The sequence below is a fragment of the Bufo gargarizans genome, chromosome 3, assembly GCF_014858855.1.
Source record: "Bufo gargarizans isolate SCDJY-AF-19 chromosome 3, ASM1485885v1, whole genome shotgun sequence".
Taxonomy (NCBI): Eukaryota; Metazoa; Chordata; class Amphibia; order Anura; family Bufonidae; genus Bufo; species Bufo gargarizans.
The window spans coordinates 112,078,027-112,091,291 of NC_058082.1; the positions used below are offsets into that span (position 1 = coordinate 112,078,027).

At 41.8% G+C, this 13,265-nt stretch overlaps 1 protein-coding gene across 6 annotated transcripts in view; it reads left to right on the plus strand.

The window, feature by feature from the left end:
* The window catches only part of ARHGAP9 (Rho GTPase activating protein 9), a 156,434-nt gene that overhangs the window by 49,948 nt on the left and 93,221 nt on the right, over positions 1-13,265 (plus strand). Inside the window, exon 1 of one of the 6 annotated variants that reach the window (XM_044287086.1) lies at positions 8,314-8,421. The exons of 3 other annotated variants lie outside the window; for them this stretch is intronic. In XM_044287086.1, the coding sequence (XP_044143021.1) occupies positions 8,359-8,421 (63 nt within the window). In that variant the 5' untranslated portion in view covers positions 8,314-8,358. Of the gene's footprint in view, positions 1-8,313; positions 8,460-13,265 lie in introns of those variants that run through there. 2 more of the 6 variants (XM_044287088.1, XM_044287087.1) reach the window with 2 other exon arrangements.

Genomic DNA, 13,265 nt, shown 5'->3' on the forward strand with positions numbered 1-13,265 from the left:
CATGATGCCTTGCACACATTCAAGGCATCCAGTGCCAGAGGCAGCAAAACAACCCCAAAACATCAATGACCATATTTCACTGTAGGTACTGTGTTCTTTTTTTTGTAGGCCTCATTGTGTTTTTGGTAAACAGTAGCATGATGTGCCTTACCAAAAAGCTCTACCTTGGTCTCATCTGTCCACAAGACGTTTTCCCAGAAGGATTTTGGCTTACTCAAGTTTTTGCAAAATGTAGTCTTGCTTTTTTATGTCTCTGTGTCAGCAGTGTGGTCCTCCTGGGTCTCCTGCCATAGCGTTTCATTTAATTTAAATGCCGATGGATAGTTCGCGCTGACACTGATGCTCCCTGAGCCTGCAGGACAGCTTGAATATCTTTGGAACTTGTTTGGGGCTGCTTATCCACCATCCGGACTATCCTGCGTTGACACCTTTCATAAATTTTTCTCTTCCGTCCACGCCCAGGGAGATTAGCTACAGTGTCATGGGTTGCAAACTTCTTGATAATGTTGCGCACTGTGAACAAAGGCAAATCTAGATCTGTGGAGATGGACTTGTAAGGCCTCATGCATACGACCGTTCCGTTTTTTGCGGTCTGCAAACCGCGGATCCGCAGAAAACGGAAGCTGTCCGTGTGCCTTCCGCAATTTGCGGAATGGAACGGGCGGCCCAAGTGAAAACTGCGCCTTGGATGCAGACCTGAACAACGGTTGTGTGCATGAGGCCTAACCTTGAGATTGTTGATATTTTTCCACAATTTTGGTTCTCAAGTCCTCGGACAGTTCTCTTCTCCTCTTTCTGTTGTCTATGCTTAGTGTGGCACACACAGACACACAATGCAAAGACTAAGTGAACGTCTCTTCTTTTTATCTGCTTTCATGTGTGATTGTTATATTGCCCACACCTGTTTCTTGCCCCAGGTGAGTTCAAAGGAGCATCACATGCTTGAAACAATCTTATTTATCCACATTTTTGAAAGGGTGCCAATAATTTTGTCCAGCCCATTTTTGGAGTTTGGTTTGACATTATGTCCAATTTGCTTTTTTCCCTCCTTTTTTTGGTTTTGTTCCAATACACACAAAGAGAATAAACATGTGTATAGCAAAACATGTGTTACTGCAATACTTTTCTGTGAGAAATACTTCATTTTCTTGAAAAATTTCAGGGATGCCAACATTTATGGCCATGACTGTTCCATTAATCAGAAGCAGTACTACATAAATAAACAATAGCCACAGTGGTGTAACTACGGGAGCAGTGTCTTTTCTAGTACAATTCAGACCAGGCCGAGACCCCTTCAGATACATTCACAGTGGGGTCCCTTGCCTGTCATAGGTATACATATCAGAGTATGATGGACCTTTGGAAAATAGTAATTGTAGGCCTAAATGATCTGTCGCATGATCGCAGGTCTTTTACCCTTGAAAAGACACAAGAGGAGAACAGAGAACTTGCAGCCTGTAAGTTAATAAATGTGTGTATGTGTTTGTGTTGGTGCAGTGGGCGGATGAGATTTAAAAAAAAATGTCATTCACTTAGTGGCTACTGTTAATGCTGCAGATTTTCAGCTGCTGGAGAAATTCTGTAGTGTTTATGCTACGTGTGGCCATACCCTAATCACATTTTTATTTTTAAGCAGACATGGATCTACTCTGTTAAGTTTAACCACAAACAAATTAGCAACGCCACACTTCGATAAGAAAGTGGTAAATACAATCTTTATTAAATTTAAAATATTACAATCCAATACATAGATAATTATTTAAGACAGCAGCCATAACAAAATGGAGGACACAAAACCAAGGAGGCTGAGGGGTCAGCACATTAGGGACACTGCAAACAGCATGAACAGAGCAGGCATCTACATTCACCTGTCAGTAAGGTGCATAAGCTCCCCGACAAAACCAAGGAATAAGGAAAAAGCACAAGTGACATGTGGAGAAACATAATAGTAGTAAATACCCGCCGTGTGCTGGTTCCTCAGCCACCACCTCCCAACGCTGTTTCGCCAGACACGCTGGCTTCTTCCGGGGAGCTTCCTTTTGGGTCTTCCACTTGACTTTTTTGTTCCATAACCCTCAGGATCATTAAATAAATTCCAAATGACTGTCTTACTGCGTCCCACCTCAGCAGCGATGGCGCGCTGTGAGAGACCATGCTTACGCAGTTTAACAACCCGACCACGTTAAAAAAGGGAGAGTTTTTTTGCCTTTGCCATCGCAACGTGTGACTACCTGACAGAAAATGACAATGAATCCACATCTTTGCACAGATTTGGCCTTTTAAAGGCATGTGGTCCTAAAATTTTGGATCAGCTGAAAAACAGCCTGTTTCAGTTTAATCGTTATTTACAATTATTGAATGGTCAAATTTTTTTTTGTCTCACTCTCATTTCTTCTTGTTGCATGTTGAAGCTCTACTTGGAACCTTGTTAAGATCCAACAATGTAAAATGTGATTTTTTTGGCCATTTTTCAAGTGGTCTTAAACTTTTGATCAGGACTGTATGTCAGTTGCATGCAGGACTTTTGTCTCCGCTCCAAAATCATTTTCTGAGCATAAACCTAACGGACCCCATTATAGTCTATAGGGTCCGTAGGCTCCGCTCGCCTCAGTTATGCGCCCAATCCGTCCTTTCCGTTTTCCTGCTCCTATAACGGAGCAGGAGAACGGAAAGGCTTAACGCTGGTGTGAACTCAGGCATAAAGGGGTTCCTCAGGAATTAAGAAAATGAAAATACTTAATTTTATTTTATTATAAATATATTCCCAAATACCTTTCATTAGTTATAATGGCTCGTTTTGTCTGGGGAGCAACGATTAGGAGAAACAAAATGGCCGCCGTCCTATTAGTACACACAAAACCTGTCCTAATCACACAGCAGGACAAGTTACTTCACAACATTGAGATAAAGAGCTGCCTCATCCTCCTCTCTGCTCTGACTGTCAGGGATTATGATCCTGAATACAGATGATAAGAACTTCAGCTGAATCTCTGTATGAATGGAGTTCATGAGGAGGCATGAAGTACTGAGAGGACAGACAGGACAGGCGGTGGTAATGGAGACTGCACACAAGAGCTGCTGATCATTAGCCACATCTGCTCATAAACTCCATTCCAACAGAGATTCAGCTGATGACCATATCAAACTGTATTCAGGATCATAATCCCTGAGAAGTAGAGCAGAGAGGAGGATAAGGCAGCCCTTTATCTCAGTGTTGTGAAGTAACTTGTCCTCCTGTGTGATTAGGACAGGTTTTGTGTGTACTAATAGGACAACTGCCATTTTGTTTTTTCTAATGATTGCTCCCCAGACAAAACGAGCCATAATAACTAATGAAAGGTATTTGGGAATGTATTTATAATTAAGTAATATTTAAGTATTTCCATTTTCTTAATTCCCGGAGAACCCCTTTCATTTGTATAGCCCTGAGGAAAGAAGGGAAAGGGGGTGGGCGAGGCTTGATTGAACCCTTTAAATATGTTAAAAGGGTAAATAAGGTTCAGGTGGGAAGTTGTGACTCGCAACGTGATCCCATTCACTTTCCTTGTGTTGCAATGTACAGTAAAATTATTTTGAGATCCTGTGATCTTTGGCCACACAACATGTGGGGCAGCCAAAGATGTTGTGTAACCCCACCCTAAATGGAACACGCCTTAGCATAATGTCCCCCTTTCCTCTGTCCCTGTCTCCTTTGTAAGACAGTGAGTAAGTGATGCGGTATAGCGCCAACCTATCTATATTTTATAGTTTTTTTTCTATTTTTATTATGTTTCTTAGAAGTTGGACTAATGATACCACATAGCAAATGTAGTTCATTGTAAAATTATTATGCATTATGTATATATTATTCAGACGCATGCACATCTACAGTATATACAGTACTAATGACAATTTATTATTCACATGAGACTGCAAAGCCTATTGTCATGGTTTAGAGGTTGATGATGAAATACATTGGCATGTGGTGTATATCTATCGAAAGCCTAATTTTCTAGTTTAGAAATGATATCATTGTGGCTGAATACAGTACCACAAAGTGCAGCCAACTGCATATAAACGACTACAGCTAGTATTGAGCTGAGTGAGAACTGTATAAATCTGTATCCAGGGAGCCTCTAGTGGTTGCTGCAGGTAGCTGCTATGACAGTGTCAGGGCAAGCAAGTTGAACGGTAAATGAGGATGCCTAGGGATGCATCAATTTAGTAAAATAACTTGCCCTCTATTGAGTTGAGCTAAAACATTGCATTGAGTATTGGTGAATAAAGGAATCCACTTTTTTTAATTTATTTTTTACTGAAGTCGGGGTGCTGCCTCTTTTTCCACATTTATACCTATAAGTGACTGTACGTATGAAGAACAGTTACTTTAACCACTTCAGCCCCGCTAGCTGAAACACCCTTAATGACCAGGCCACTTTTTACACTTCTGCACTACACTTTTTTCACCGTTTATTGCTCGGTCATGCAACTTACCACCCAAATGAATTTTACCTCCTTTTCTTCTCACTAATAGAGCTTTCATTTGGTGGTATTTCATTGCTGCTGACATTTAACGATTTTTTTGCAAAAAAATGAAATTTTTCACTTTCAGTTGTAAAATTTTGCAAAAAAACGACATCCATATATAATTTTTTTGCTAAATTTATTGTTCTACATGTCTTTGATAAAAAAAAATGTTTGGGTAATAAAAATGGTTTGGGTAAAAGTTATAGCGTTTACAAACTATGGTACAAAAATGTGAATTTCCGCTTTTTGAAGCAGCTCTGACTTTCTGAGAACCTGTCATGTTTCCTGAGGTTCTACAATGCCCAGACAGCACAAACACCCCACAAATGACCCCATTTCGGAAAGTAGACACCCTAAGGTATTCACTGATGGGCATAGTGAGTTCATAGAACTTTTTATTTTTTGTCACAAGTTAGCGGAAAATGATGATTTTTTTTTTTTCTTACAAAGTCTCATATTCCACTAACTTGTGACAAAAAATAAAAACTTCCATGAACTCACTATGCCCATCACAAAATACCTTGGGGTGTCTTCTTTCCAAAATGGGGTCACTTGTGGGGTAGTTATACTGCCCTGGCATTTTAGGGGCCCAGATGCGTGCAAAGTAGTTTGAAATCAAAATCTGTAAAAATGACTGGTGAAATCCGAAAGGTGCTCTTTGGAATGTGTGCCCCTTTGCCCACCTTGGCTGCAAAAAAGTGTCACACATCTGGTATCGCCGTACTCAGGAGAAGTTGGGGAATGTGTTTTGGGGTGTCATTTTACATATACCCATGCTGGGTGAGAGAAATATCTTGGCAAAAGACAACTTTTCCCCTTTTTTTATACAAAGTTGGCATTTGACCAAGATATTTATTTCACCCAGCATGGGTATATGTAAAATGACACCCCAAAACACATTGCCCAACTTCTCCTGAGTAAGGCGATACCAGACGTGTTACACTTTTTTGCAGCCTAGGTGGGCAAAGGGGCCCACATTCCAAAGAGCACCTTTCGGATTTCACAGGCCATTTTTTACAGATTTTGATTTCAAACTACTTCGCACACATTTGGGCCCCTAAATTGCCAGGGCAGTATAACTACGCCACAAGTGACCCCATTTTGGAAAGAAGACACCCCAAGGTATTCCGTGAGGGGCATGGCGAGTTCCTATAATTTTTTATTTTTTGTCACAAGTTAGTGGAATATGAGACTTTGTAAGAAAAAAAATGAAAAAAAAATCATCATTTTCCGCTAACTTGTGACAAAAAATAAAAAATTCTAGGAACTCGCCATGCCCCTCACGGAATACCTTGGGGTGTCTTCTTTCCAAAATGGGGTCACTTGTGGGGTAGTTATACTGCCCTGGCATTCTAAGGGCCCTAATGTGTGGTAAGTAGTTTGAAATCAAAATGTGTAAAAAATGACCTGTGAAATCCGAAAGGTGCTCTTTGGAATGTGTGCCCCTTTGCCCACCTAGGCTTCAAATAAGTGTCACACATGTGGTATCGCCGTACTCAGGAGAAGTTGGGGAATGTGTTTTGGGGTGTCATTTTACATATACCCATGCTGGGTGAGATAAATATCTTGGCAAAAGACAACTTTTCCCATTTTTGTATACAAAGTTGGCATTTGACCAAGATATTTATCTCACCCAACATAGGTATATGTAAAATGACACCCCAAAACACATTCCCCAACTTCTTCTGAGTACGGCGATACCAGATGTGTGACACTTTTTTGCAGCCTAGATGCGCAAAGCGGCCCAAATTCCTTTTAGGAGGGCATTTTTAGACATTTGGATCCCAGACTTCTTCTCACGCTTTCCGGCCCCTAAAATGCCAGGGCAGTATAAATACCCCACATGTGACCCCATTTTGGAAAGAAGACACCCCAAAGTATTCAATGAGGGGCATGGCGAGTTCATAGAATTTTTTTTTTTTTTTGGCACAAGTTAGCGGAAATTGATTTTTTTTTTGTATTTTCTCACAAAGTCTCCCTTTCCGCTAACTTGGGACAAAAAATTCAATCTTTCATGGACTCAATATGCCCCTCACGGAATAACTTGGGGTGTCTTCTTTCCGAAATGGGGTCACATGTGGGGTATTTATGCTGCCCTGGCATTTTAGGGGCCCTAAAGCGTGAGAAGAAGTCTGGAATATAAATGTCTAAAAAATGTTACGCATTTGGATTCCGTGAGGGGTATGGTGAGTTCATGTGAGATTTTATTTTTTGACACAAGTTAGTGGAATATGAGACTTTGTAAGAAAAAAAAAAACAATTTCCGCTAACTTGGGCCAAATAAATGTCTGAATGGAGCCTTACAGGGGGGTGATCAATGACAGGGGGGTGATCAGGGAGTGTATATGAGGTGATCACCCCCCTGTTATTGATCACCCCCCTGTAAGGCTCCATTCAGACGTCCGTATGTGTTTTGCGGATCCGATCCATGTATCCGTGGAGCCGTAAAAATCATACAGACGTCTGAATGGAGCCTTACAGGGGGGTGATCAATGACAGGGGGTGATCAGGGAGTGTATATGAGGTGATCACCCCCCTGTCATTGATCACCCCCCTGTAAGGCTCCATTCAGACGTCCGTATGTGTTTTGCGGATCCGATCCATGTATCCGTAAAAATCATACGGAAGTCTGAATGGAGCCTTACAGGGGGGTGATCAATGACAGGGGGGTGATCAATGACAGGGGGGTGATCAGGGAATCTATATGGGGTGATCACCCCCCTGTCATTGATCACCCCCCTGTAAGGCTCCATTCAGACGTCCGTATGTGTTTTGCGGATCCGATCCATGTATCCGTAAAAATCATACGGACGTCTGAATGGAGCCTTACAGGGGGGTGATCAATGACAGGGGGGTGATCAGGGAGTCTATATGGGGTGATCAGGGGTTAATAAGGGGTTAATAAGTGACCGGGCGGGGGGGTGTTGTGTAGTGTAGTGTGGTGCTTGGTGCTACTTTACACAGCTACCTGTGTCCTCTGGTGGTCGATCCAAACAAAAGGGACCACCAGAGGACCAGGTAGCAGGTATATTAGACGCTGTTATCAAAACAGCGTCTAATATACCTGTTAGGGGTTAAAAAAATCGTATCTCCAGCCTGCCAGCGAACGATCGCCACTGGCAGGCTGGAGATCCACTCGCTTACCTTCCGATCCTGTGGAAATCTCGGCTCGTGCGAGATGACGCATATATGCGTGACTCTGCGCAGGGCTGTCGCCTCTGGAACGCGAATCTGCGTTAGGCGGTCCGGAGGCGGTTAAAGTGGTTGTCTCACTTCAGAAAATGGCATTTATCATGTAAAGAAAGTTAATACAAGGCACTTACTAATGTATTGTGATTGTCCATATTGCCTCATTTGCTGACTTGGTTCATTTTTCCATCGCATTATACATTTCTTTTTTCCATGGTTACGACCACCCTGTAATCCAGCAGCGGTGGCCGCGCTTGCACACTATAGGAAAAAGCGCTGGCGTCTCTGGTGGCTGGGACCACGGGAGTGAGCATAGACCGATGTTTTCTCCTACAGTGTGCAAGCACAGCCACGCTGCTGGATTACAGGGTGGTCATACCCATGGAAAGGATCAGTGTATCATGCAATGGAAAAATGAATCAAGCCAGCAAAGGAAGCAATATGGATAATCACAATAGATTAGGAAGTGGATTGTATTAACTTTCTCAACATGATAAATGTAATTTTCTGAAGTGAGACAACCCCTTTTAAGAAAAGATGTCCTTGCAAAATCATGCCTCATGTTCCGCTTTCAAAAGAGGAACAGGATATAGCAGAAAGATACAAAGCCAGTAGTAAGAAGAGTAGGCAACAAGTGAACGCTGCACTGAGGGCAAGAGATGCATGCAAATCAAAAATGCAATGCTTGGTACTGATACCAGCCTGCTGAGAGTCTACATGTCAAAGGTAAAGAAAGACGACCTGTAGTACTGTGCCTTATCCAAGTATGTGACTGCTTCCTTCAAATCTGTATCTTCCGCTGTATGCAACAAGTTATTTCCTTTATACTATGCATGTGTTATATAGTTTATGTGTAAACGAATTAGCCAAGCTTCTTGCATGTATAGCAGTATGTATGGACACAGTGCATACCTTGTGATATTATTAATCCTTACCGTCTCCCGGTGATGCCTACATTGCATACATTGATCTCCACATAGTGATCTATTATGAGATCAACACATACTAAAGGGGTAGTCTGGTAACGACACTTACCTCTTAATTCTAACTTTGTGGGATAGTGGGTGGTGGTGCTCATGCTCGACCATTGCTCCATTCAATCAGAGACCTTCGGACCTCCAACAAGGTAAGCAGTTATCTCCTATCCAGTGAATAGGAGACAACATTATGGGACCTAAAATATGGCACAGGAAATGCTAAGTGCCCATGAAATTCATGTTCAACCACAGGAAGTTGATAACCAACATGGGTTTACCAAGGACAGAAGTTGTTTTATGAGGAGGTGAGTAGTAGCCTGGACAGAGGGGTGGCTGTGGATGTAGTGTTTCTGGATTTTGCAAAGGCTTTTGATATTGTCCCTCATAGACGTTTAATAGGTAAAGTAAGGTCTATTGGCTTGGAAAGTATAGTTTGTAATTGGATTGAAAACTGGCTGAAGGATCATGTCCAGAGAGTTGTAGTAAATGATTCCTATTCAGAATGGTCCGGGGTAATAAGTGGTGTACCCCAAGGTTCAGTGCTGGGCCCTCTATTATTTAATTTATTTATTAATGATATCGAGAATGGGATTATTAGCACCATTTCAATTTTTACAGATGACACTAAGCTATGTAATACTGTACAGTCTATAGAAGATGTCCATAAACTACAAGCTGACACAAGAACACTCTGAGTTATTGGTCATCAAATTGGCAAATGAGGTTCAATGTGGATAAATGTAAAGTTATGCATCTTGGTAGTAATAATCTCTGTGCTTCATATGTCCTAGGTGATGTAGCACTGGGAGAGTCATTTGTAGAGAAGGTTTGGGTATCCTTGAGGATGGTAGATTAAATTACAGCATACAATGTCAATCAGCTGCTTCTAAGGCCACCAGGATATTGTCATGTATTAGACGAAGCATGGACTTGCGGGGCAGGGATGTAATATTACCACTTTACAAAGCATTGGTGCAGCCTCATCTGGAGTACTGCAGTTCAGTTCTGGGCACCAGTCCATAGTAAGGATGCACTGCAGCTGGAAAAAGTACAGAGGAGAGCGACTAAACTGATAAGGGTCAGGAAGGGTCTTAGTTATGAAGAAAGATTAAAATAATTTAATTTATTTAGTCTTGAGAAGAGACATCTAAGGAGGGACATGATTAACCTGTACAAGTATATAAATGGGCCATACAAAAAATACTGTGAAAAACTGTTCCATGTAAAATGCCCTCAAAAGACAAGGGGGCACTGGCTCCGACTGAAGAAGAAAAAGTTCAGTCTCCAGAAGCGTCAAAGCTTCTTTACTGTAAGAACTGTGAATCTGTGGAATAGACTTCCTCAGGACGTGGTCACAGCAGGAACAGTGGAAAGTTTAAAAAAGGGTTTAGACGAATTCTTAAAAGTAAATGACATTAATGCTTATGAAAACGTGTAGAAATCTGAGTCTCACTTCCTTCTGGGATTCGCGTCCCTGCTTATCCCTTGGTTGAACCTGATGGACTTATGTCTTTTTTTCAACCATATCCATTATGTAACTAAGTTCTTTTGCACTAGACTGCAGATAAGCTGCACACTCCACTTCTGTGACAGGAGACATCGCTGAACTGCATTGCCCAGCAAGCTTAGGCTATGTTCACATGTGTTGCAGGCTACATTTATAGATTAGGTTAAATCTATTTTTCTTGATGGAACCAGATGAACCCCATGGTATGTGTATGGGATTGTTTGGGCATCGGCGGTGTCCATCATGTGGCAGATCAGGCACTGCATTGGAGTTTCTGATTGAAACAGAAATCATGATGCAGATGTGAAGAGAGCCTTACCTGTTGGGAAACTTCAAGGTGTCAATGCTTACCTATATATCATTTGATATGTGTCATCACTGTTCACATACATTATTTATATGCGTTATATGTATATGTCTTGCTTTGTGTTGATTCAAAGGACTATTTCCATCTCCCATTTTTTATCCCCCAAATCAAATTTTCAACTAAAAAGATACCCTCCATACTATTTGCTTAACCCCCCTTTTCCACTTTTTGATGGCTTGGTTCTGCTCCTTGTGCCCCGGTTTTCCATCAAGTATTACTGTTAAAGGGATTGTCTCACTTCAGCAAATAACATTTATCATGTAGACAAAGTTAATACAAGGCACTTAATAATGTATTGTGATTATCCATATAGATTCCTTGCTGGCTTGATTCATTTTTTCATCACATTATACACTTCTCATTTCCATGGTTACGACCACCCTGCAGTCCAGCAGCAGTGGCCGTGCTTGCACACTATAGGAAAAAGCAGTGACCGATGCACACTCCCATGGTTCCGGCCACCACTGATGGTTTGCTCCATGGTCGTAACCATGGAAACAAAGAAGTGTATAATGAGATGGAAAAATGAATCAAGCCAGCGAAAGAAGCCATATGGACAATACATTAGACAGTGGCTTGTATTAACCTTCTTTACATGATATATACCACTTGCTGAAGTGAGACAACCCCTTTAAGGCATTGCAGCACTGCTTCCTTCTCCATGTGCACTCAACACAGCATTGCATTACATGGCAGCAGTAGTAATACCACACTGTGCACTTCTACTGAAGTGAGTAGGGGGGCTCTCAGGCTATTGTTACCCCTCTTCATAAAGAGTACAGATGACAGCGGCTCCTCTACCTTTATATGATGCTGAACACAATACAATGGAGAACCTGATGTAATGGACCAAAAGTGACAGAAGTGCAAAGAGGTGGCCAGACTGGGAGCTACTGTATGTTCTCCAGCAATGCATGCTCCTGATAGACTGGCCAGACCCACAGAAACCAGTACAGCAAAATCTGTGCAAGTGGGATGACTATACTTTTACATCAATGACCAGAAACCTGAGGCTGCGGTATTTTCTCCAGCCAAAAAACGTTCCGGTCCTGAACTGAAGACATCCTGATGCATCCTGAATGGATTTCTCTCCATTCAGAATGCATTAGGATAAAACTGATCAGGATTCTTCCGGCATAGAGCCCCGACGACGGAACTCTATGCCGGAAGAAAAGAACGCAAGTGTGAAAGAGCCCTAAGGGCCCTTTTACATGGGCTGATAGAGAGGGCAATGATTAGAAACTAATGTTCATAGGAACATTTATTCCTATCCTAATCATTGCCCACTTGTTAACCGCATTTACATGCAGCAATTATGGAGGATATATGGGATGGTGGATCACTACGATGATCATTCCTACAGTTTCCTTGTTTGTTGACAGTACATTCCTTTTTAGTCAGGCTGATGTGATGCACATGAACAAGGATTTTAGTCGCCACATGAAAGACGTGATTACCTAACCAAGTGCCTGTTCAGTGGATGATCTGAGGCACCTTTACCTGGGCAATTATCGTGTACCAGCGCTAGCTTGAATATATACTGGAACACCTTCCCAATTAAAATATACCTTTTAATGATATTCTATTAAAATCTGGCCTACAGCCGGACTACACATACAAGGAAAGTCGACAAACAATGTCCTATTATGGCAAAAAAGGAATGGCTACAGTTACACCTATATCAAGGTAAAGATACACGACTGGTAAGCAATCCTGGGGATTTTGATTACCCCTGCACAAGGTACTCTTAGTGTAAGGCACAGTTGAGGACCAGAAAAAATTGTTAAGGAAACCAATATATTGTAGTTCACTATTAATCCTATTGCATAAGTTCACATGGTACACATTCCGTTATTGTTCACGGTTAGCTGAAATAAAATACACATTCCGTGATTGTTCACGGTTAGCTGAAATATGATACACATTCAATAATTGTTCACGGTTAGCTGAAAATACTGAGTCTGTATATCGTGAATATTCACATATTGTTGAACCACAGCCAAGGTTACTTGGTAACTTACGATTCGCTGAAATACCAGAACAGATGGAATCAGATGGTTACTCACGATTGCTGAAATACCAGGGCAGATGGAATAGGATGGTTAGCTCGGTCGTCAAGGGGTGTAGTGCTCCATAACTAGACGGAGATCTGGTGCTGGTAAAGGAAGCGTTATGATGATTATTTCGCACTAATGATGATTGAGGTGGTCTGTAGGTCGTGATGGCAATAATACAGCTCACAAATGTGATATCCAATAGTAGAAACAATAATCCTATCCTATAAATGTCCCTTCATGACCCTACATAGACTCAGCCCAGGGACACCCCTTAATGGTAGAGGCTCCCTGTCCTCGTGCCTATACTGGCTCTCCCTTTATCACCCTATCCTAATTGCCAAAAGGCTAGGCATATAAGACACACTAGAAAAACAGATACAAACATACAAATCCCAACGCTACGTTTCCCCAGTCCAAATATTTTCCGACTGGTTCGTCAGGGGAAGTGGAGACCAATCCTCCATCAGCAATATCTCATGATAGAGATTTTCAGATTCGGCGTCTCTCAATCAAGACCCTCCAGGAATGGAAGCCCAGATGTAGGCAAAAAATGATGACCAGTGTCCCCCGTCCCCCCAGCGCTAGCTTGTCCCAAATAATTGTCTTGATTCTCAGCCTGTGTAAAAAGGCCATAAGGTGGCACTGTACATTCAACAAACTTA